The 21,099-nt window shown below is 40.1% G+C and overlaps 1 protein-coding gene across 5 annotated transcripts in view; it reads right to left on the bottom strand.

The window, feature by feature from the left end:
- Nucleotides 1-4,363: 4,363 nt before the first annotated feature.
- Nucleotides 4,364-21,099, bottom strand: part of sipa1l2b (signal-induced proliferation-associated 1like 2, genome duplicate b) — a 60,646-nt gene continuing 43,910 nt past the window's right edge. For 3 of the 5 annotated variants that reach the window (XM_084684950.1, XM_084684951.1, XM_084684952.1), the window contains 10 exons: nucleotides 19,186-19,586; nucleotides 18,007-18,231; nucleotides 17,047-17,100; nucleotides 15,879-15,990; nucleotides 11,791-12,022; nucleotides 10,494-10,625; nucleotides 7,731-7,784; nucleotides 7,169-7,286; nucleotides 6,725-6,806; nucleotides 4,364-6,093 (listed from right to left, as the gene is read on the bottom strand). In XM_084684950.1, the coding sequence (XP_084541076.1) occupies nucleotides 5,947-6,093; nucleotides 6,725-6,806; nucleotides 7,169-7,286; nucleotides 7,731-7,784; nucleotides 10,494-10,625; nucleotides 11,791-12,022; nucleotides 15,879-15,990; nucleotides 17,047-17,100; nucleotides 18,007-18,231; nucleotides 19,186-19,586 (1,557 nt within the window). In that variant the 3' untranslated portion in view covers nucleotides 4,364-5,946. The remainder of the gene's footprint in view (nucleotides 6,094-6,724; nucleotides 6,807-7,168; nucleotides 7,287-7,730; nucleotides 7,785-10,493; nucleotides 10,626-11,790; nucleotides 12,023-15,878; nucleotides 15,991-17,046; nucleotides 17,101-18,006; nucleotides 18,232-19,185; nucleotides 19,587-21,099) is intronic. The other 2 variants (XM_084684954.1, XM_084684953.1) reach the window with 2 other exon arrangements.

The following is a 21,099-nucleotide window of genomic DNA, read 5'->3' on the forward strand; positions in this document are numbered from 1 at the left end:
GATTTAGGAAAAGTAGCCTCTGTATCAGGAATGTACATTGTAGAATATATCAGCAATGTGATCAAGATACCATTCCTTCGTATGTCTATGCATCTCTGAATGGCTGACTAATACTATCGACCCAAAATTGACCCAAATCTGCATGTATGTGCAAATTGTAAAACTGTATGTAAAACTACTGTGTGACTACTGTGCACTTTTTTTTTTACATTGTGTATTTTTTTATTTTCATAATCGGTGCCCGTTGATGCAATTATAAAAGCAATATAGTCCTTGAGTTGCAACACAATGCAATTCTACTCTCTCTACTCTATCTTCACCAAACATGGAAACCATTACTTAATGTCTATATAGCATTAAAGCCAAGGGGTGAACAACCTGGACATTTGTCTTCAACCATGTACATATGTATGTATATTTACATAAACCTTCCAGTCCACTCCAGTTGACCCATAACGTAAAATCCAATACTGTCCACTTCAGTCAAAATGGAATCCCTTTCATAAATATAATTTCTACATTGACTTCACATCACAATGACTGACAATATCTCACATCTCTCTAAACTCTTAACAGGACTCTCCATGTTTCTTGGTTTGTATCCAGGAGAGTTTACAATGCCAGAACTGCTACTCTGCTAACCTTCTTAACCCTCCTGTTGTGTTCGTTTCTTGTTCACTACTTTTGTGTTCCCGGTCAAAAGTGACTGCCCCATTATAGCTGACTATAATTCCATAATAATACGTATATTATCAACTAATGTTATGTTACATCTTTTTAGCAACTTAAGTTCTTGCAAACATTACAAGTATTAAACTTCTGTTTGCCATTTATGGCCTGTAGGCCTCATTGACACAAGCGTATGCAACTCGTTTTTGAGTGAAAGAAGCATAATATATGCATTATTTTGAATATGTACGCTTGGATGTTGGTCCGGTCTATCTCCTTCCAGTTGTCTTTGTAAACACATCTAACCTCCAAGTTAGTCATGTTTATGACTATGGGTTCAATGGACTCTGTCAGGAACAGGTAGCAGGATTTTATGTTACCAACCTGGGAGATGGCATATCTGGTTGGCCCTGGGGTCATCCTGATGACATTTTCAGTCAACAGTCGACTTCTCCACTCAAGTGGTGATGAAGAACAAACCACAAACTCCCATTCTTGGACAGGAATGTCACAACAACCTTAGCAGGGCCCTCTTCCTCATCACTAGATTGTGTAACATCGGTTGTCTCTTTTTCTGGATCATATTCTGTGTGTGTATGTATGTGTGTGCATATGTGTACTCAAACACGTGCATGTTGGGTCTGGGAGGTTAAGTGTGTCTATCTGTTGTATGGGTGTGTGCCTGAACAAAATTTTATCAAAAACCATTTTTTGAATGACCGGTCATTTTTGACCGGGAACACCAAAGGTGTACAAAAGTTAAATAAAACACCCAATTTTTTATGAAATTCAGAAATATTTTTTGGGGCTGTTTATATACCCTGTCTGGACAAAGTCGTGGAACCTTATGGCAATCAGAATAAATTAACTACATTGTTTTAGGGAGAAAACTAGTAAATCGGTCACTTTTGACCGGAACACAACAGGAGGGCAGACAGATGTCATCTCTGGGACACCTCTGGGACCTGTTTGAAGATATGGGTGGCATCGCATTGCTGGTGTCCAAACAGCACTAACTCCTCACTGTCCCTTCTGCCCAACCCAGATGTTGTCCTTCTCAGATTCTGGGCAAATTTGATGAAATCTAAATCAAGATCAAAATCAATATATCTTAAGTTTGACTAATATATTGGTTTCTAAGTGAGAGACACTTAATTTAACCTATTGGAATGCAACGTTGCTTCTAATGATCATCTTGTTCAATTAAAAAATTACATAAAAAATATGTTTATTTATAGAACAATTTTTCTTTTATTGTCTATATTGAACACATCTTTCAAAGATTACTGAACAAATACTGTAATTGCAGCTGTAATCCCTGTGTCACCTCTCAGTACGAACCCAGACCTACCATTCAAAACCTCCAAAGTTGGTTTTCTCTGCCAAAGAAAAATCTGTATAATTATTTTGATTGAAATTATGTAGACAATGACTCACCCCTTCCTGGTCTCTTGCTACCACTTCCTCAGTATCCACTAACGGTGTGAAAGCAGGAAGGTCAGAGAGCTATTTTTTTCTCACAGAGAAAACAGATATAAAAAACAGCTGTTATACAGAAAAGCAGGTGGATGAATACAAAAGGCAGGTCTTGAATGTGAATATTATGGTCTCAGGACAGGACAGAAAATACAGTGGAAGGGGACATACATGCAAGACTGCAATACAAGAATCAAGAAACATCTAACTTTTTAGTAATATTAAGATAACAATGGATGTTATAATATACATTAATAAGATAATAAGGTAAAAAAAAGTTAAGACTTGACCTACTGATTAGAAATAACACGTTAATGGTCAATCGTTCAATTTCTCAGACATTGTGAAACAGAAGTGTGCATTTACAACATACACTCAATGGACCATGCTGGAGGCAGTGCCTGGCCTCTGTAACCGGACATCTAGTAGACATTTTAAAATCCATGGCAAAAAAGGACAAGAAACATGTAATACAAACAAAATGCAGAGATGAATGCTTACAATTGGCATACAAGACCTAAATAATATTCATTGTATGGTTGGAAGAATCAATTCATGTTTTTTTTTTAAATAAAGAACTGTCCTTTGACATAGAATGATACAGCTGTGTTGAGGTCAAGGCATGCATTGGGAATACAGCAATACTACACCTTAAGAACAGTTAAAAACATACTGTACTGCGTCCGTATTGTAAAGGTTTTCATATACATTTGAAACGGCTTTGGTCCCATTCAAGATTAAGAATGCGTTTCATACCTTTGGGGGAAATGCATGCTATACGGATTAGCTATTATTCATACAATGATTTTAAAAGTTGTATTTTCAGGATTGGTTGTTACATTCTCAATATTAAAGTTATGGCCTCTGTTTGGACCGTTATTTTGGCCTATTTTGGCCTGAAAAGTTATGGGTTTTGCTGCTTGGTTGTATAAGTTGCCTACTCAGCTAAAACCCCAAAAAACTAAAATCAAACTACTTTCCACAGAGTGCCTAGATCCAGAGCATTGAAGCATTGATCATTTTTCTCCTCTTCATATCTTATAAATTCAGGTCTCCAGGTCATTTAATTATTGAGGTCCTATCTGACGAGTTCCGGTACTTTCTCTTCCAAAAATTGACAGCTTCATTCACCCTGTTCGACTCCTCTGTTTGGCTTTTGGCGTGTGCGCTGCCAACATCTCTATAAAGTGAGCATCCATTAAGACAACCTTGGTTCAATAAACTGGGAATGTCAGGGCGATGTGGTGTCTTTCGTGTCGCACTTTCACTGGTTGAGGCTCTGGGAGTAAAAGCACTTTGTCATGCACAGGTGCTCTACATGTATGCCACGTAATCTCCAAAGTGCTCAATCAATAATGAAAGGCCCCAACGATCGGCTCAACTGACTGAGACAGATGCAGGACAGGGTAGTAGAGTGCCGGGTTGAAACATGAGGTGAAACTCGAGGTGTGATCCTGAATTTTTTTCCTGTATTTCGGAAAACAAATCTATGTTTTTGCCTCCATCGCAACATTTAGCGGTAGGAGGTTTTGTCCCTATTTTCTCTTCATCACCGTTGAGACAACCCCCCCCCCCCCCCCCACTGCCTCAACCCTTGGACACAGCCCCAAAGTATTTGGTGCACTGTTTTTTGCTGTTTTTTTCCCCCCTCATTCAGCTCCTCCACTGTGGTCAAACCACATGTGAGAGAGGTGAACTAATGGCTACCCAAAATGTTTGGCTTGAGCTTGTGGCCATCTGGGAAATGGTCCCACTTCCTCCCACTCACAATTCCAAGCCTTATAAATGCCACAATGCACAGGAACTTTATCACTAATGGCATTAGTTTATGTTATGTTATATTGCCTTAATAGTTTGAGGTAAGTTAAGATTGCATTGATGTCCTTTAGGTTTTATTTTTTTAGAATCTATTCACACATTCTCGAGGGTTCATCCCAAAATCCAGCATAAATGATAAGAGATAACCAAGTGATATTCAGAAAGGTTTCTTCCACAGGAAAACTAGAAACCTCTTGAAACCATTTTAAGGCCATTATGTGAGGGGATGATAGTGATGAATGTGAGGATTTTAACTGTGATGGTGTAAAATGGCCTAGAATGTATACCTTTTGATTTCGGTAAACATGTAACATTTCATGAAAGAAAAACTAAATCAAAACAACCTATTTCCTCTGGTTACAGGTCAAAAGGTGATAAACACTGGTAAAGTTAAAATGACTCAATCATGAATATTTGTTTATTTCCAACAACCTACATTTATTTAAAAAAAGCAAACGTTTTTGTTCCATATTTAACAGAACATTTTACAAAGAACTAAAAGCATACAAAACAACAAGCTGATCTCTAGCAGCATCCAAATGTTGGACTTTCCGGAAATAACCCCATTTAATATGTATATATTTATATATTTTCTCTTGCCATCTATACACATATTTCAAAAACAGAGCTATTCATTTTAGTGCAAAAGGAACAAAATTATCTTGTTTATTAAAAAAAAAAGATGGATTGAAGAGGTTTAAATAAAAGTGTTAAATACAAGATGCTTTCTCTGAAGTACTGTACAAAAAACATCAAACACTTTATTTGTCTTATAAAAGACAAATTAAAAAGTGGCTTCACAGATCTGGATCCATCTGGTACATTGTGTTCTGGGATAACTGCATACAAATAGGATTATAATATTCTTATTAGGACTACGGCAAAATTAAAAAACAACTTGAATCCAAAGGTTATACTGCATGAGGGTTTGTCATCATGTCAATGTACTACACAATATGACAATTAAATCATCTTGAAATGATGAAATTCAGGGTCACTACATAAAAAACAAATTCTAACAAAGTCCAATATGCTATGAGCAAGGCTTATAAATTATCCATACAATACAATGCAATGCATACCACGGTTGTGGTGAAGGGTTCAATTGAACAACTTACTCTTAGACAATGACGGTGAGTTGTGGACTAGGTGTGATGAGACAAAGAAAAGAATGATGTGCAATTACAACAATTGAAGAGACTACCCATACACCACTGGTTAAGTCAGGCACATTTTTGTTCCTGCAAAATAAATATGTCAAAAATAAGTCCAACACAGCCGCATCTTGACAACACCACAATCAGTGCTAACCATAAATAACAGTTTTGTGACTATTACCATATTTATTGCTTGGATATTTTACAACGATGAACCTACAAAATTACTTACAGTATCAAAACTTGTATTCAACTAAAAAGGACACTGTGGTTAGGTCCTGTTCCAGAAAATGCTTTAATATCTTATAAGGGGGATTCTGTGGAATAGAGCTGAAGTTGAAACTGACTTGTGTCTGGTTTCTGACTGCGAACCAATACACTTGTCATCTAGCAAAGAATAGGATTTTACATAAGTTACATTCTTTCATTTAATTCACATGTTCCTTCTTAAATATGCAAATAGTCCCAACAGCTCTGCTACAATCTTCCCTTCCTTTCCATAATATTCCTTTATCTTACTGTCAACTCTGTTACGAGTTCATGTCATTGCAGACATGTTAGTCACGACTAACCCTCAACACTCAAATTACAATTTTAGTTAACAACTCACAAGGTTTTGCTTTCAAACCATGACTATTTGTATTAGGATGCTAGTTCACTACTTTTCTATCAACGTTGGCATTCAAATATACAATATTTCACTTATTATACCCAGTAACTGTTTATCAAACATGGCCACTGGCTCAGTTAGTGTGGGATGTTAGCCATGTAATAGTAAATCTGTGTGTGAGTGTGTGTGTATGTGTGTACATGTATGTTGTGCAGCTCAGGGTTTTTTGTCGACTGAGTGGAGGAACCAGTCGGTGAACTTCCTGAGCTGGGCGGCTGCCGTCTGGCTCTCCTCGTGCAGACGTTGGTTGTCCTGACGCAAGTGTTGGACCTGCTCCTGCAGCATGGCTTTGTCTTCTTGCTCCTGTGGGGATGATACACACATACACAGAAAACATTTGGCTCATAAGATTTCAAATAAGATATCATGATGAAGACCTAGTATTCATAAGTACCTAGTGATTCCTATCAACATCTAGTACATACTGAAATACATGTAAACAACAGTACATTTTATGTACTGTCCCCCCCCCCCCCCCCCCTGTCAAATCTTTGCCATGAAACTCTTTATAGGAAGTCATCAGTCAGAGGTTATAACAGAACAATTATGTACTGTAGCCTGTTAACACATGTACAGTACCAGTCAAAGGTTTGGACACATTTGAATGGGAAAATGTGTCCAAACCTTTGACTGGTACTTTATATGACATATGTCAACCTAAAAAAGAAACGTGCGCAAAATAGACCCCAACATTAACTCATGCACATAGTCTCCATATTTGTGGGTTGAGGTGTGTACATAACCAATTGAACCAGTTTGAATCATCTGGACATTGTCTTGTTTGAACATTGTTGAACATTGTTTAAGGCATGGAAGCATCTAGCCGAGTTAGGAGTGTTCCTTTAACATCTGCTGAAGGACTATATTCCTGCTATTGTTGTGTGTAGCTGGGTTCATTGAATCAGCGATACGCCTTGGGCCGTGGGAACGTTACCTTTCGGAGGTCGTACTGGAGCTGCATGAGGATCTCTTCCAGCTGATTGACTTTGCCGGTGAGCAGAGCAGGAGCACTCTCCCTACACAGGGACGGAAAGACCATTTTTAGACATCATCTGTCTCCAATAACAATATAACCTTTCATAGTAGTCTGGCTTTCCAAGTAATTCACATGACTTTCAGCGCCTGGTACTGCCACATCTTGGCAGAGATGAAGATTGTTCAAGAAGGTTAATTATTGTTGCTTACTGTGCTCGATAAGATCTTGAATGAAACATACCTTAATTGCATTAGTATTAACATGGTGACAGCATTGTGAATTCATATAACTATGATCATGATCAAATCTAACTGCTGTTATAAGAGTGCCACAGCTTCACTATCAATTAGATTAGTATAATTTAACCAACGCTTTGGAAAACATGTGGGTGCAATAACCTACCCTAGCTCTAGGGCAGCGCTCTCAGAGGCAGCCACTCTCCGGGTAAGCTCTTTGGAGAGTTCCAGGGCCTGCTGGGCTTGTTCGGCATCTGACATGGAACACAACGATGACTGGTCGGCTAACCAAGACAGAAACGCACACACAAAAACGTTACGTTTTCACAACCTTAAAATCTAACAAATGAAAGTGCACACCAACATCCAAGTGCATGCACACTATAAAAATCACCACAGATAGATTGCGCATTGGAACAAAACCTGTAGATTATGAATTGTTAACGATTACAGATCAGCAAGGGCAGAGACTGAAAAGAGTCAGGTTAGGGGAAATAGAAAGTTAGCCAGCTATAAATAGCCTAAACAGGAGAAGAAGGATTGCTGCATAGTGGTTATTGTACCTACAATTCTAGTAGCCATATATAAAAGCATCATAAAAGATCATATAGAGGATGCATTGACAGCAGCAGAGGGGAAATAATCTTGGTGTGGCACAAGGGAAAGGTTGTAAGGAAAAGAATGAGAAACACCAAATACACCCCAACAAGATCAAATAGTGCAGTCACCTAGAGAGTCTTTCTTTAGACACAAGCTACTGGCCTCCTTGTCAAGCTCCAGACCTGAAAATGTGGTTAAAAAGCATAATACAACTTTATTACAGTTGATCAGTTATATACCATTCCATCCTTGTTCAGAGGAAACACTTCTGTGTCACAACAGTACAGTACATGACAAATGGGCCAAAAAGCAGTATTTAAGAGAAAAGTGGTGCATGTTGCAGCCTTCACATAGTCCATTAAAAAGTATGGGCTTTGAAGTTAGAAAGAAAGGGTTACAGTAGTAGTGACCAATGCCTTTAGAAGGTTCAGAATGAATTATACCAATAAATGTATTGACATTAGAAAACTTCTGCACACATTTTGTTTGCATAAATGCCCATGATTTTGAATCTCAGTGAACACAGGAAATTATCACCGCACACACAACAAGCATAAACAATTTGTGAACTTGATGAATGTTTTATATCCCAAATTGTGAAAATAAATGGTAAACTTTTCTTTTGAAGGGCCCTCATTTTTGCCATAATAGCTACAAACTACTCATTAAAAAATATACTGTATGCTTTTAAGCAATTCTCAAATAAACTTTACCGATTGCGAGTCAGCAGTGCCCTTATGGAGCTTTTCCTCATACAAAGCTCCAACTTGTAACTACGCTCTCAATGGGTGAACAGGGTCGCAAGTATAGCAGTGGAAGGTTACGAATGAGATTTAAATGAATTTCACGCAGTTATTAGTCTCAGTATTTGTAAGGTATAAGCACTCTCACTTTGCACAGCACAGCACAATTTGGTTACCTTCCAGAAATAGAGCATAAGACAATTCTGAAAGGGGGGAGGGGGGGGGGGGGGGGGAGAAGGCAGAACATTTGAAAAAGTCAGAATGGCCTCGCTTATATCCCTGCACAGATGAAATCCTGAGGACTTTGAGGTTAGGCTTATAGTGAAAGGTCAAGCTTCCTCCACCTCCATTGGGCTTTGAGATGTGTTCAGAGATAATGCTGCTTCGGATTGCAATGTATTTGGAAAAAAGAAATGGATGGCAGACGAGCAAGAGACAGGAAGAGAGGATTCTCTCCAACACAAGTCATTTTGCAGAGGGGCGGGGCTTGGCTGCAGCTGGAAACATCTCAACCATAATTGCACCTCTTTTCCTGTCGCTTTCCTCTCTGTGTTTCAGTTGCTTTTTTTAATGAACACTCTTCACTTTCTAAATGCCGGGCGCATATTGTCTTAACGTTGACAAGTGTAAATCACAGACGAGGTGATTGTGACACCGGAAAACAAAGGGAGGAGGGAGAGAGTGTGTGTAAGACAGAGAGAGATGTTGTGAAAGTGTGAGTGTGTGTGAGAGAGAATTGCTCATTTAAATACACAAGCAATTTACATTTTAACAATATAACACATCATAAAATGTACTTCATACATATACATGTGTAACTACATATAGGTAGTCCCATTCAGTACACATAGGTCTATGGAAACCAGACAAATGCTTGCAAATGACAACCCCCCCTTAGCTGCTAATTAATGCTAGCATGCATATTTTTCCATGTTCTTAGCAACAAAGCCTTGAGACCACAGCGAGTGAGGGCTAATCAAGGCAAGCTACTCAAATCCCACAACCAGCTAATAACGCGAGTCAGCACTCCCATGATCCACTGAACATATTCGATTCCTTCCTTTGTTTCCCTAACATACACAACCAAAAACGACCGTGCCTCTACAACATTTTTAAAGTGCATCCACTGTAACCTCTCACCACTTTTTAGCAAACACTTGTCTTAAAAGTCGATTTAGATGATCAACAAGTCTGCACATTTTGGGCATCTTTAAAACACACACAACCATTACATTCCATGTCAACTGAAATGCTTGTAATTAGTGGCAAAACAAGATTAACTGTAAGCTCGGACCCACTATCTTAAAATAGACCTGAAACGAAAATTGGTTTCTAACCTTTCACGTTTCACATCAATTCATCATAAATCAGAGGTAACAAAGGACAGGAATCCATTTGTGAAAATCATAAAACACAAGCCAACTAACAGCCCTTTATAACACCAAAACACACACCACTCTGTGCCAGCTAACCAGAACGCTGAATTACTCAGAACAAGGTTAAAACGTGTCATGAGAGGCTATAATTGTCTAAGACAAAGTGTGCAAGCAAGGGTGCTATTACAGTGTGAGGTGGCGTTGAATTTTGCAAAGTGGTTCCTTGCTGTGCTCGCATAGTGATAATGGCTTCATTTCCTATTTTCCAAAATACTCTCTCCATCTCTGCCTCTCTCTCCTTCTCATTTCCTTCCAATTAGCACCTTAAGGTAGTTTGGCACAAGGTATACAGAAAATAAGAAGGGAGCCTAACTGTTTTGACAAGGTAAGGTTGACACAGAGGTTTTATAACTCGAGAATGAATAGTGGCTCATCAGGTGCATCAACACATCTGCCTCGGTTCGATTACGGTTTGGGAAATGTCTGTATGTCTATTCTCCCTCTGTCACTTAGACATTAGGTCTATCTCAAAATGTCTTAAATAAAGCCAAAAAAGGTCTAAAATACATCTTTAAAAAAATGCTAGCTGTTCCACTCACTTACGAAAGATTACATTATTCATTGTGAGCATTGTCAGCATAGTTGTTACTGTTTATGAGTAATCATCATCCACACTGTCGCAACAACAAGCAGTCAAACATCAACAAATATTTATTGTGAGTGGTATCATGCAACTGCACCATACCGGTATGGATCGGAATGTTTGGCTTACCTTCGAAAGCCCGGGCTGCGTCCACCAAGTGAGACCAGTCTAGGCCAGAGGTGGTGTCTGGGAGAGGAATCAGGCTGCCATCTGCCATTTTGGCCCTTTCGGCCAGGGAACCATCAGAAAACCAAAGGTCATCTGTAGAATACATTTCTGATCAATACAAGGTACATGAGAAAAGGCCCAGTCTGTGTTTTCACTCTCTTCCTACTCTAACCTTACATGATTTTGTTTTATTATTGTTGGCCAGCATAGTCAATTCAGTCACAACAGAACAATGCAAGTTCAAAGATACAGTGATGGATATTCTGTACGTTTATTAAATTCAATTTGTCAGTACAGTACTGATGATGAATCAAGCCTGTGCATAAAACAAGGAATAATAGATTGTACCAAATGCGTAGCTTTTTCTTTTATTACAAATAAATAAAGGTTGTGTAGTCTCATATTAACTGTCACCGAAAAAACACATTTGTACAGGCCATTATAACTCAGCCTCCAGTCAATTCGTTCCAGCTTGAGCAGATGCGATTGTGCTAGACATGATGGGGGGGGGGGAGGACAATTATGTACTCAAATTGCAGACACGTTGCCTCACTGCTATATTTTTTTTTCTACCCAATGTCACAGTCTGCCACAGACTGAAAAGCTGATTAAATGAGCACAAAGAAGAGGAGCTTCCCTTTGCCAGACAGACAATTAACCTGAGTTGTGGGAGGTCACTGGCGCTAGGGTCAGCATTTGGAGACTAGATGTTTGATTATGTGCACAGCCGGAGGTTCATCCTCCCTTTGGTTTCTGACCCTACCTGGCCTCTCAACAGACCTTGCTAAGCGAAAGATAACCGGAATGAGAAAGGATTTTTTTTCACTATCTTTTTTTCACCAAACACTTGTGATAACAAGCTTGATGCCAGGATCAGTGTCTGCTAAAGTTGAACCCTTTGCATGGGCGGTTTTATTATTCAACATATGAATAAAGATTAGAAGAACATTTTTATGCTTACGGATGGAAACCCTAGTATGGTATTTTTCTATGAATTTAGCTTTTGTCAATGAGAGCATTGTTACTCTTCAAGACCTACAGTAAAGGTTTGTATTTAATGAGGTATGAATGCAAAACATGCCAGTCTACTCTAGACCATCTTCTATGGGACACACATCAGGGTCATTGAAAACATTCTCTAGCTACATCCATTAATGAACAATAGAGATGCTAACATACTGCACCCTCGCCATTATATTTGTTTGACAAACAACCCACTTTCTGGAGCTATGAAAAGACATCCAAGGCAAACACTCACTTTTGTGCAGTCCTTGCCCGATGCGGAGGCCCATGCGAGAGGGCAGGGTGCTGTGGTACGGTGCTGCGCTGCTGAACAGGATATCATTGGCCAGGGTCTGGTCCAGAAGAGAGGTCCGTGAGCTGACCAACGAAAGGGTCCGTCGATGGCTGCACAGGCTCTCATCGGACAGGGTTCGATAGAGGGAGCGCCGCGGAGATGCAGGTAAGATGCCATGGCATCCGGTGAGTGTCTGGTGAGAGGGGAGGAACAAGAAGAGATGGATAATGCGGAGAAGGTGATTGGCTGCAATCTTCCTTCCCTCGAGGACCTGCACACCTCGAGGACCCTGAGGCGAGCGAAGAAGATTGTGGTGGACTCCTCCCACCCTGGACACTCCCTGTTTCAGTCACTACCCTCCGGTAAAAGGCTGCGGCCCATCAGGACCAAAACCTCACGCCACAGAAACAGTTTCTTCCCTTCCGCTGTTGGCCTCCTCAACAAGGCCAAGAGTTCACACTGACTTTAATGACTTCATGTCTTAAAACAATTTGCATTTTGCAATTCATTACAAACTGTATCTGTACCATTTGTATCTTCTGTAATATTTGTATTTTATATTGTAAATTACGGCAACTTATATTTTATTGTATATTTTATTTTTATTCGATTCCACTTAGTGTTGTTAGTTTATGTACCCTTACTTTAATTAAACCACATATTGAAATGTATGATTCCTATATGTTTATTGTATGCACCTTCCTGCCAAAGCAAATGCCTTGTCTGTGCAAACTTTCATGGCAAATAAATTCCTTTCTGATTCTGATTCTGATAATGTGAAGGATGGAGAACTACTGCATTACCATAAATAAAAAAAATTGTCATATGCCCTAAACAACAAAAACTGTTTATACATTACTGTTACCTTTTACATAGCAATGCATGAGTTAGCAGCAATGTATTAACATGGTATTGCAGTTTAGTGGTAGAACAGACTGGTGAAACAAGGAATGGGGAAGGATGGGCTCTTCACAGCAAAGTCTACTGTATGTTAGTCCTAATCCTTTTTTTGGTGACTCAGGGCCCTGTCTTGCACCCAGCGCACTTGACTTAATCAACGACGCAAGTGTCATTCCTAGTTTGCACTCGACGCAAAGGCGACTTTTCCCTCCACAGACGCACATCAAAATGACTTTGCGCTCCCGTGGGCGGTTCAGCGAAAAAGGAGGCGTGTTCAGGCGCAAACGTTCCCTGGTGCTATCTTGCAGTTTCCGAAAAACAATTCCGCTACTGACCAGGAAAAACGTGGTTTAAAGTCAATGGCGCCAGCTTGGTCCGTGCGCACTGCTGGCGAGGCCAAGGTCTTCTTTCTGCGGAGCTACGTTACATTGTTTTGATTTATGGGGTTTTGATTTATGGCTTAAATGATTATAAAAAGATTTACATAATAAATTACTATGTATTTGAACTTTATTTGTAACAACGGTGACAAATTCCTCCCATGACTATTTAACCGAAACCACACCCATTAGTAATGTAGCCACTTCAGACCAATCCTTTTTAGATTTGCGCCAAGCGCAAAGTCATTTATCCCGCCGGCAAAATAACAACCAAGCTGAAGTCACGCCCACAAAGTTACTTGCGCTTAGCATTTTGATACTTGCGTTTCAGATCGTCAAAATAGGGGGATCAGTCTTTAACTAAGGCTGCTTCACTATAATGTAATCACATTTTTGTCAGTTCTTGCTAAAGTGTAAATGGTTACCACCTTTGCAAAACAAGCATAAAGACAGCTTGTTTTGCAAGCTCTTTATATTTGACTAAACATTTTGCCTGACTGGTAATTGCTTGTAGGGCTGTTTTGGCAGCCCCTTTGTCACTGGTCACCCAGACACTCGTCTGAGACAGTTGTTGATTTGCATGAATGCTAAAACAATCACACCTTAATGAAACACCTCTGGAGAGGTGATCTCAACAGTTGAAGAGGAAGACTCTGAAATTATCATTAAAAGTTGTGTTCTTGTAAATATCGATCTAAACAGCTTTTAGGAGTCATATTTGATATGCTTTTGTTTCTTATTTTATGTATTACATTCTAGTAATAATTTTAATACTGTAACATGTTACATGTACAGGGTTTACAGAGTTTGTGCCTGCAGCAGACCAACATGTGTTTAACATATTATCTTGTCTTGCAAGGGCACCACTTGGTCTACTGCAGCCTTGAGTAATGATCCAATTTGAATTTGTATGCGTTAGACAACTTTTCTGTCATATGGTCGGTCCCCATTTTAGTCAGGTTTGGGTGAATATAGGAAGAAGTTTTTACCAATCACTGAGTTCTGTTTACGATACAGCTCCGGTGCGTTAGGCACCTAGTCTTCATTGTGAATACCTTTGTAACCATTGCTCTGAAGGTATGTTTTGTATTTGATAATATTTCATTCTCATTGCATTGATTATCTTACTATTTAGATAATAAACTATTATTGTGCATTTTTAAGTTACTTGTTCTCCTTGAAACGTATCTATCAAGCTAGGGCAGTGAAAACTTTGATCTAGTCTGGTTGATGCGGCTAACTGATTATGAACATAGACTTTTGGAGTAGGTTTTAACTTAAGGCCTCTGAGTCACTTACAGTGGATCTCCACGCTCCGAAGGAATTTACCAGAGCCTCTGAGTGATCGATTACATATCCTACTAGGTCTACTATGGTTAAATCCATATTATAGTACAGATAAACGACTGATTTGTGAACACGCATACTTTAGGGTCGGTGCTCAAGCAGACGATTTTTACCTACGTCAGAGTTTCATGTCATTAACTGTTTAGCACTCAAGGTTACAGGTAACGCACTTGTGAACATTTCTAAAATTGGATTCAGATATTAACTAGTCAATTATCTCCCTGAGAATCTAACCAAAAGTGAATTGTGGTTCCCAAGCCTGGGACAAACACCAAGCGTCTCTGGCCTTTCAATTCACCACCTCACCACCACGCTCTATTAGTTTTGCTGAAGCTAAAAGCTGAAGAAAACTTCAGAAAATTGCAAAACTAAATGTGCAATAATTAAGTTGTCTCAAAAGTGCCCTCAGATAGAAAGATAATGGTGAGGGGAGAGAGAACAAAACAAGGGAGACTAAAAGCGAGTTTCCACTCAGTGGGATATAGTAATTGTTAGGGCTCTTCAAATTCAGTTAGGAGGAATAATGGCAATATTAGTACGAGTCCTAATATGGCAGCTGCAAAAAAACACTTCCAATTTTCAGTCTAATGACTGTAGAACTAAGATAAACTATCTTAAATACAGTTTGCTACATGGACTGTCAAAAATGACTCAATTGTTTTCTCTCTATCAACATTACTATCTTATGCATGTCATCATATTTTTGCAATTGTAACACAAAACAATAATTTGGCAATTGGGCATAATTTAGGAATATTATTGTCAGACATTTTATTTCCAAAGAAAATGCATTTACTAATCAAGTGAGAAATCAGTATAAAAAAAACATACAAGCTTTCAAATAAGATCCCATTTGCTCTTCCCAACCTACACCCTTCAACCGTCACCTGGTCGCATTGCCTCTCCTTAATAAACCACAAGGCTTTGTGCCAGCCAGTGAGGCCTCCAACATTGTTGGCTGATGGAGTTGAATGTGCTACTTTCAAATCAACCTTTTGACAGGCTGAGCAAGCTGCAATGTGAAAAATGTGTGTGCATCACAAGCCCCAGACAAAAGGGCTTGTTTGAATTTGTCACCTTTTAACATCCATGTCGTCTGAAGTGATTGCGTGAGGTTAACGGAGAGGAGGATAATGCGTAGGGAATCATGGAGGTGCACATCTATAGATAACTGTGTGATACTTGTTGTTGATAACATTATCCCTAAACCAACGTCCTCCTTTTACCAAGCACACCCTCACATAATAAAGATTACATTTCGCATTTTTGGCGTAGTACTTATACCCCCTTTGTACTCTAAATACATGCATTCTGTATTCTGTATTCTGTCGTGATGGTCCATATCAGCCAGATAAAGGATCAAAACAGAGCAGACCCAGTAGACAGTGGGCTGCTACACCACTTGGTATGGTCAAGGCTCACCTTCCCCGGGCCCTGCTGCCCAAGGGGGCTGTCGGGCAGCATCATCTTCAGGAAGGCCTCCCTATTCAGGCCAGGCTGGAGCTGGCTATCTGTGCCAAACACGGCACGGAGCCTACAACAATACATGAGAGAAAGAGAGAGAGACAAGAAAATCAAGCGGCGGGTAAAGGAAAGAGCAGGGGTAGGAGTGTGTGTGCATGTCGGGAGGGACACACTAACTGCACAACTTTGTGGAAAGGCAAGTGGGGATGGGGGCAGTCACAACAGCATGATGGACTACTCTCAGCCTCTGCTGAAAAAGACGTGCACGTGCTCACCAAACCTCATTGATCGACAAGCCTTCAAAAGAACCGCTGTGAGTATGGCTTCCAGCCCTGAGGCCTGCCATGACAGCTGACAATTCATAAATCCAGGGGGGAGGGGGGGGGGGGGGTAAGTACACACTTCTGGGACAAGGGTGAGGTGGACACTTGCAATACACATGTGTAAAATATTGAGATAAATTGGCTTGTTTAAACTAGGCCTGTGTTCTTGTTTAAAGCAGTGGGTTCCAAACAGTGATGGCCGTAATGTGTGTGACAACCAAGGATGACCTTGGTACCATTGCTCCAACCAGCTTTTCCCTGCCTTTTAGAGATCCTAAATTCTGAATTTCCATTCAGGGATGAAAACGGTTTTCATTTAATCTTATCCCCAGCGCATTAACACTACACTTTATACTGTTGATAGCAGCCAAGTAGCGCAGTGCACTGTGTGGTAGATGTGGGACAGAGCCATAATAAGACATAACCGTTAAGTTACAGGGATACAGCCATGACTTTCACACGTACAGAGTTAACCATGATTTACAGTTCCAGATATGAAACTGTATTATAACAGATAACAGCGAAAACGGGTTAGGTTGGGGCATGTGCACACACCGTGCAAGTGAAGTTAGTGGGTAACACTTTATTTCAGTCTTCCTTGCTACCGATATTGACCTTATATTAGATTACATTGAAACAATGTTTTATGTTCCAATTGTACATTGGTTCATATGTGACCAATTTAAATGGTATTTTATTGTATATTTGAGTGTTAAGTTAGTGTTCAAGGAAATACCAGGTAAAGACAAGTATTCAGACCATAAAATAAAGTGATACCAATAGGTGCAGTAATGCTCATATACCTGGATCTCAGCGTCAGTGTCTTAAGTAGAAAAGACAAAACGCTCTCCACTCCACTGAAATCCAAAATGAAAAAGGAGGAAAATAATAGCAATGTTCATGTGAAACATAAACAATGTGTCCATAAACGGCTCAAAATGATACCTATAACTAGTTAAGCTTTTACCAGAATAGCCAAGTTGGTGTGGAGTACAGTACATTACCTAATTTGCACAATAATTAGCAGTGTTACCTTTTACTATTACAAAATGATAAAAAGAGATAAGTATATTAAGTCCTTGTTAATAATGTCATACTATGATTAAAGAAACTGTAGTGGAACATTTTATAAAGATGAAGCCTGTTTACATTTAATCCCCCCAAAATTACAGCACAGTAAAAACATTACATAAAAAAATAACCATTGATGCTGATGTGAGAAACCATACATGAATGAGGAAGAATGCTGATCACAAATGTGATGTTCAAAAGTTCAGTTGCATTGTCATTAATCAAACTTTTGTTCTTTGATCACACACACTAGCCTATTGACGCAAGACTGAACTCTTTGCTTCTGGGAAGGATGTCAACCTTTAGGAAACTAATAAGACAAGACAAGTGCCAAGTATGGAGTGTAATTTAGTTTATATTTAATATGGCTGTCCTGTTTGATAAAAGTCTGCCTAAGTGAGCCTTTGGTGTAATGTACATGCTAGGTAAGTGCACTGTATCAACTTTAACTGGCACAATCCAAGCACCTTGATATTGACTAAATGATTTATTATAGAATTTTCTTAGATTCACATAGATAATACGCCAAGAAGAATGATCTGCGGAATAAAAGTAAAATTCCCACCAGAAAATTGCATTATGACAGATCATATGGTAAAGGCTACCTTCAAGATCACTATGTATTGCAAAGTCTAGCTTTATGGCCACTTCATGGCTAACAATGTAAGCCATTACACAGCTGATTTACTTACGCAAGGTCTTTTGGCCTTTGTGGTTCCTCCACTAAGGTACCATCCTCTGCTTTCTTCCAGCCCATCAGGTACTCCTTTCCTGGTGACTGGCAGGGGTGGGCGGGACCATTAAGCCCTGCCCCAGATGATGTGTCACCAGGTGAGACATTGTAGACTCTGGATGCGTCTGTGGAAGAGGCTGTCTTCAATGCACGCTCTGAGGGGCTGCCGGAGTGTCGAGACCCACTAAGAAAACAAAGTTTGGAACGTGACCAATTACCATAGAATAAGTCACTAAATTGTACATTTCACAGTAAACTAACAGTAGAATAACCCATTGTGAAAAACATGTCTACATTTTTCCAAGGTCAAAGTGTCTCAACAATCAGCTAATTTGAAATTCAGAGAGGGTAAACAGAATTATTTTGGGTCCACCAGCTCAAATTAAATCCTGCTCTCTGACACGTCCAGCAACACCAGTTTCCACCACAGCCACTACAAAGCGATTCTAGCCAACCCAGTTCAGTTGATGACAGTCCGATAAACGAAATGACGCTGGAGCCATGGGACTATTCTAGGCATATTTGTGTCACAATCTGTTAAGTGGTTGCGTAAACCACTGCTGGGAGCTAGTACCATGCCACAGCTGCAGAGTGGGCCTCTCACAACACTACTTGTCACCTTTCAAGTCCAGGCCCAGCAGGATGCTGTGTTGCCCATCTCCCCTTGACTGACCCCCGACATTGAGGTGTGAACAAATATCCATGGGAAGTGACTGAAGGTTGGGAGATTTTTGGGGGGAGAAAGGTGGGGTGTGTGTGTGTGAGGGGGGCGGGGGGTTGGTGTTTTACAAACAGATTAGCTATTTATTAAAGCCTGCATTTGAGTTGAGGGTGTGAAAGGTAAGTAGTGAGGGGACCCATTATTGTCCATTCAAACTCTACAACAATCCAGACTCCATTATGATTCATGAACTTTTCTTTTCGTAAATGTATTAAAGAAGATCTGCTGCAGCAACAAAAGAAAGTAACTCACCATTATGTATACACCTTATATTGCTGCAGCCTCATACTTTAATATTTAAATATGTAAACAAAAGCACAAAAGGCCTGAAGCAAATACAAGCCAAATACAGAATGAAGTCACTGGTGCATTCCCACCCCTAGTACTAAAGATAGGAGCCCTCCAGGCCATCTCTACCTGGACATGGAGGAAATCTCACTCAGATCTCCCAGACTTCCATCGGTCACATTCCCAGCAGAGGTGGCCTGCGTGAAGCCCTGGGTCAGCCCTCCATCAGGGGTCCCTGCTGCATGGTATCCCCCTGGGTACTCGAGTGGCCACTGCTCCCCTCTGCAGTCCTGCAGTACCAGCCTGGAGGCTGCAGGGACGGCCCCAGCAAGTGGCGGAGGAGGAGGGGGCATGCAGGGGGCCGTGTCGATGCCGCTGTCGGTGGATGCCCCCTTGATGTACGTGAGACCCAGGGACTCTGGGTCCATCGGATCCCCGGAACCGAAGCGCTTGTCGTCACTGCTGCCGCTGGAGGCGTTGCTGGAGAGGGTGTTGCTGCTTGAGTGGCTGGAGCACCCCTTGTCACCAGACTGGGAAGGGAGATGAAAAAAGGATGTTGGGTTAGTATATATTATTTTCTATAATAATGAATCAGTAAATACACCACACAAAGTTTTTTTTCTGTGTTTATCTAGCCTTAACTATTAAAATGTTGCAATGGGTTGGGTTATTCAGTAGATACATAAAGCACAATTATGGTAAGCTCATAACCCTGTTTACACATTTAGTGTAAGATAATTTGTGTTACTTAGACAGGCCACTGGTACATTTAAATAATGCCATAAACTTTTTAATCTTATTAAAAGTGAGTTAGTCACAGGCAATCTCAGTTCCACTTAAATGCCAGAATAGTCAAATGAATTATTTCTGAGGCCCAATTCATTGAAAATTCCATAACCAAGCCTTTCCAAATGGATGGTCGACACTATAAATGCTTAATGCAGTTCTCCATAGGGAAAATTGGTTCTTGTTTCTTTCATGACATTTGGTGGGGGTGAGGAGGAACAACCCAAACTTACGTTTCAGATTTGGGAGGGGGACAAAACTTTAATTTTCATATTGATAAAGAACCAACATTTAAAGAAAGCTAAGTCACAAGCTAAGTCACATGACCTTCCCCCCCCAAAAAACTGTTGACTAAACTTGAAGCGACAGCTTGCCGTTTCGGGAATTTAGCCACCAACAAGGGTAGTATGACCTTTTCTAGCCAAATCTGTCAGCTGGAGGTCTACCTGCCCTGGACATGGGGACTTCTCCCTACGCAGGCATTGCGTTGGACGTCCGTCACATGGTTCGAGTTGTATCGGTAACTGAGCTGTCCACTGCACTGAAAGCAACACCCGGTCAGATAAAGATCAAGTGACCGTGTGAGAAAGGCGAAGAGCCCATCTGCCCAGCAGATCATGTTGCGGTCTCGAACGATGGCTGTGGATGTCTTGCATTTTGCTAATGCATGTAGGACGAAATAAGAGGTCCTGGGAGTATTGCGGTTATCCTGTGAGGAGCCTTCATTGAATTACATGGCTTCTCCTAAGGGGTACTTTCACTTGACTGGCATTGGATGCAATGAAGGTTGGGTTGAATAATTGAATGCTTGTTTCATGATGATGTCCTCTGACTCAAATGTTAGATCCCGGGTAGTGCATAACTACTCAAAGAATTCTTATAAAACCATTTGTCAATGGCTGATGACTGAAAAAAATAAAATAACATACTGTTGCTATAACTAAACTACTTATTTATTCATGTTGATGACAACACAAAAACCACATCACTGACTAGGTGAAGTTGGTTTTGAATGAAGTTCACTTCTCTGCAAATTGTGTTTATGCACCACAAGCTGAAATTGGAAGTTCAAATTCCAAACCTCATTGGACAAAATGATGCTTGCCAAATGCTATCTGCGATAACATCTGTCATACTAACTTACTTACTGACTGTCTTAACATTGTCTTAACTATGCAATCTGTGCAATTGTCACAACTGTTTAATGGGACATTACAATTTGTTGCATGTCTGCAAAAGGTAGTTTATCACCCAAAA

This window comes from Hypomesus nipponensis, chromosome 21 (assembly GCF_054491055.1).
Source record: "Hypomesus nipponensis isolate SF chromosome 21, ASM5449105v1, whole genome shotgun sequence".
In the NCBI taxonomy this organism is placed as follows: Eukaryota; Metazoa; Chordata; class Actinopteri; order Osmeriformes; family Osmeridae; genus Hypomesus; species Hypomesus nipponensis.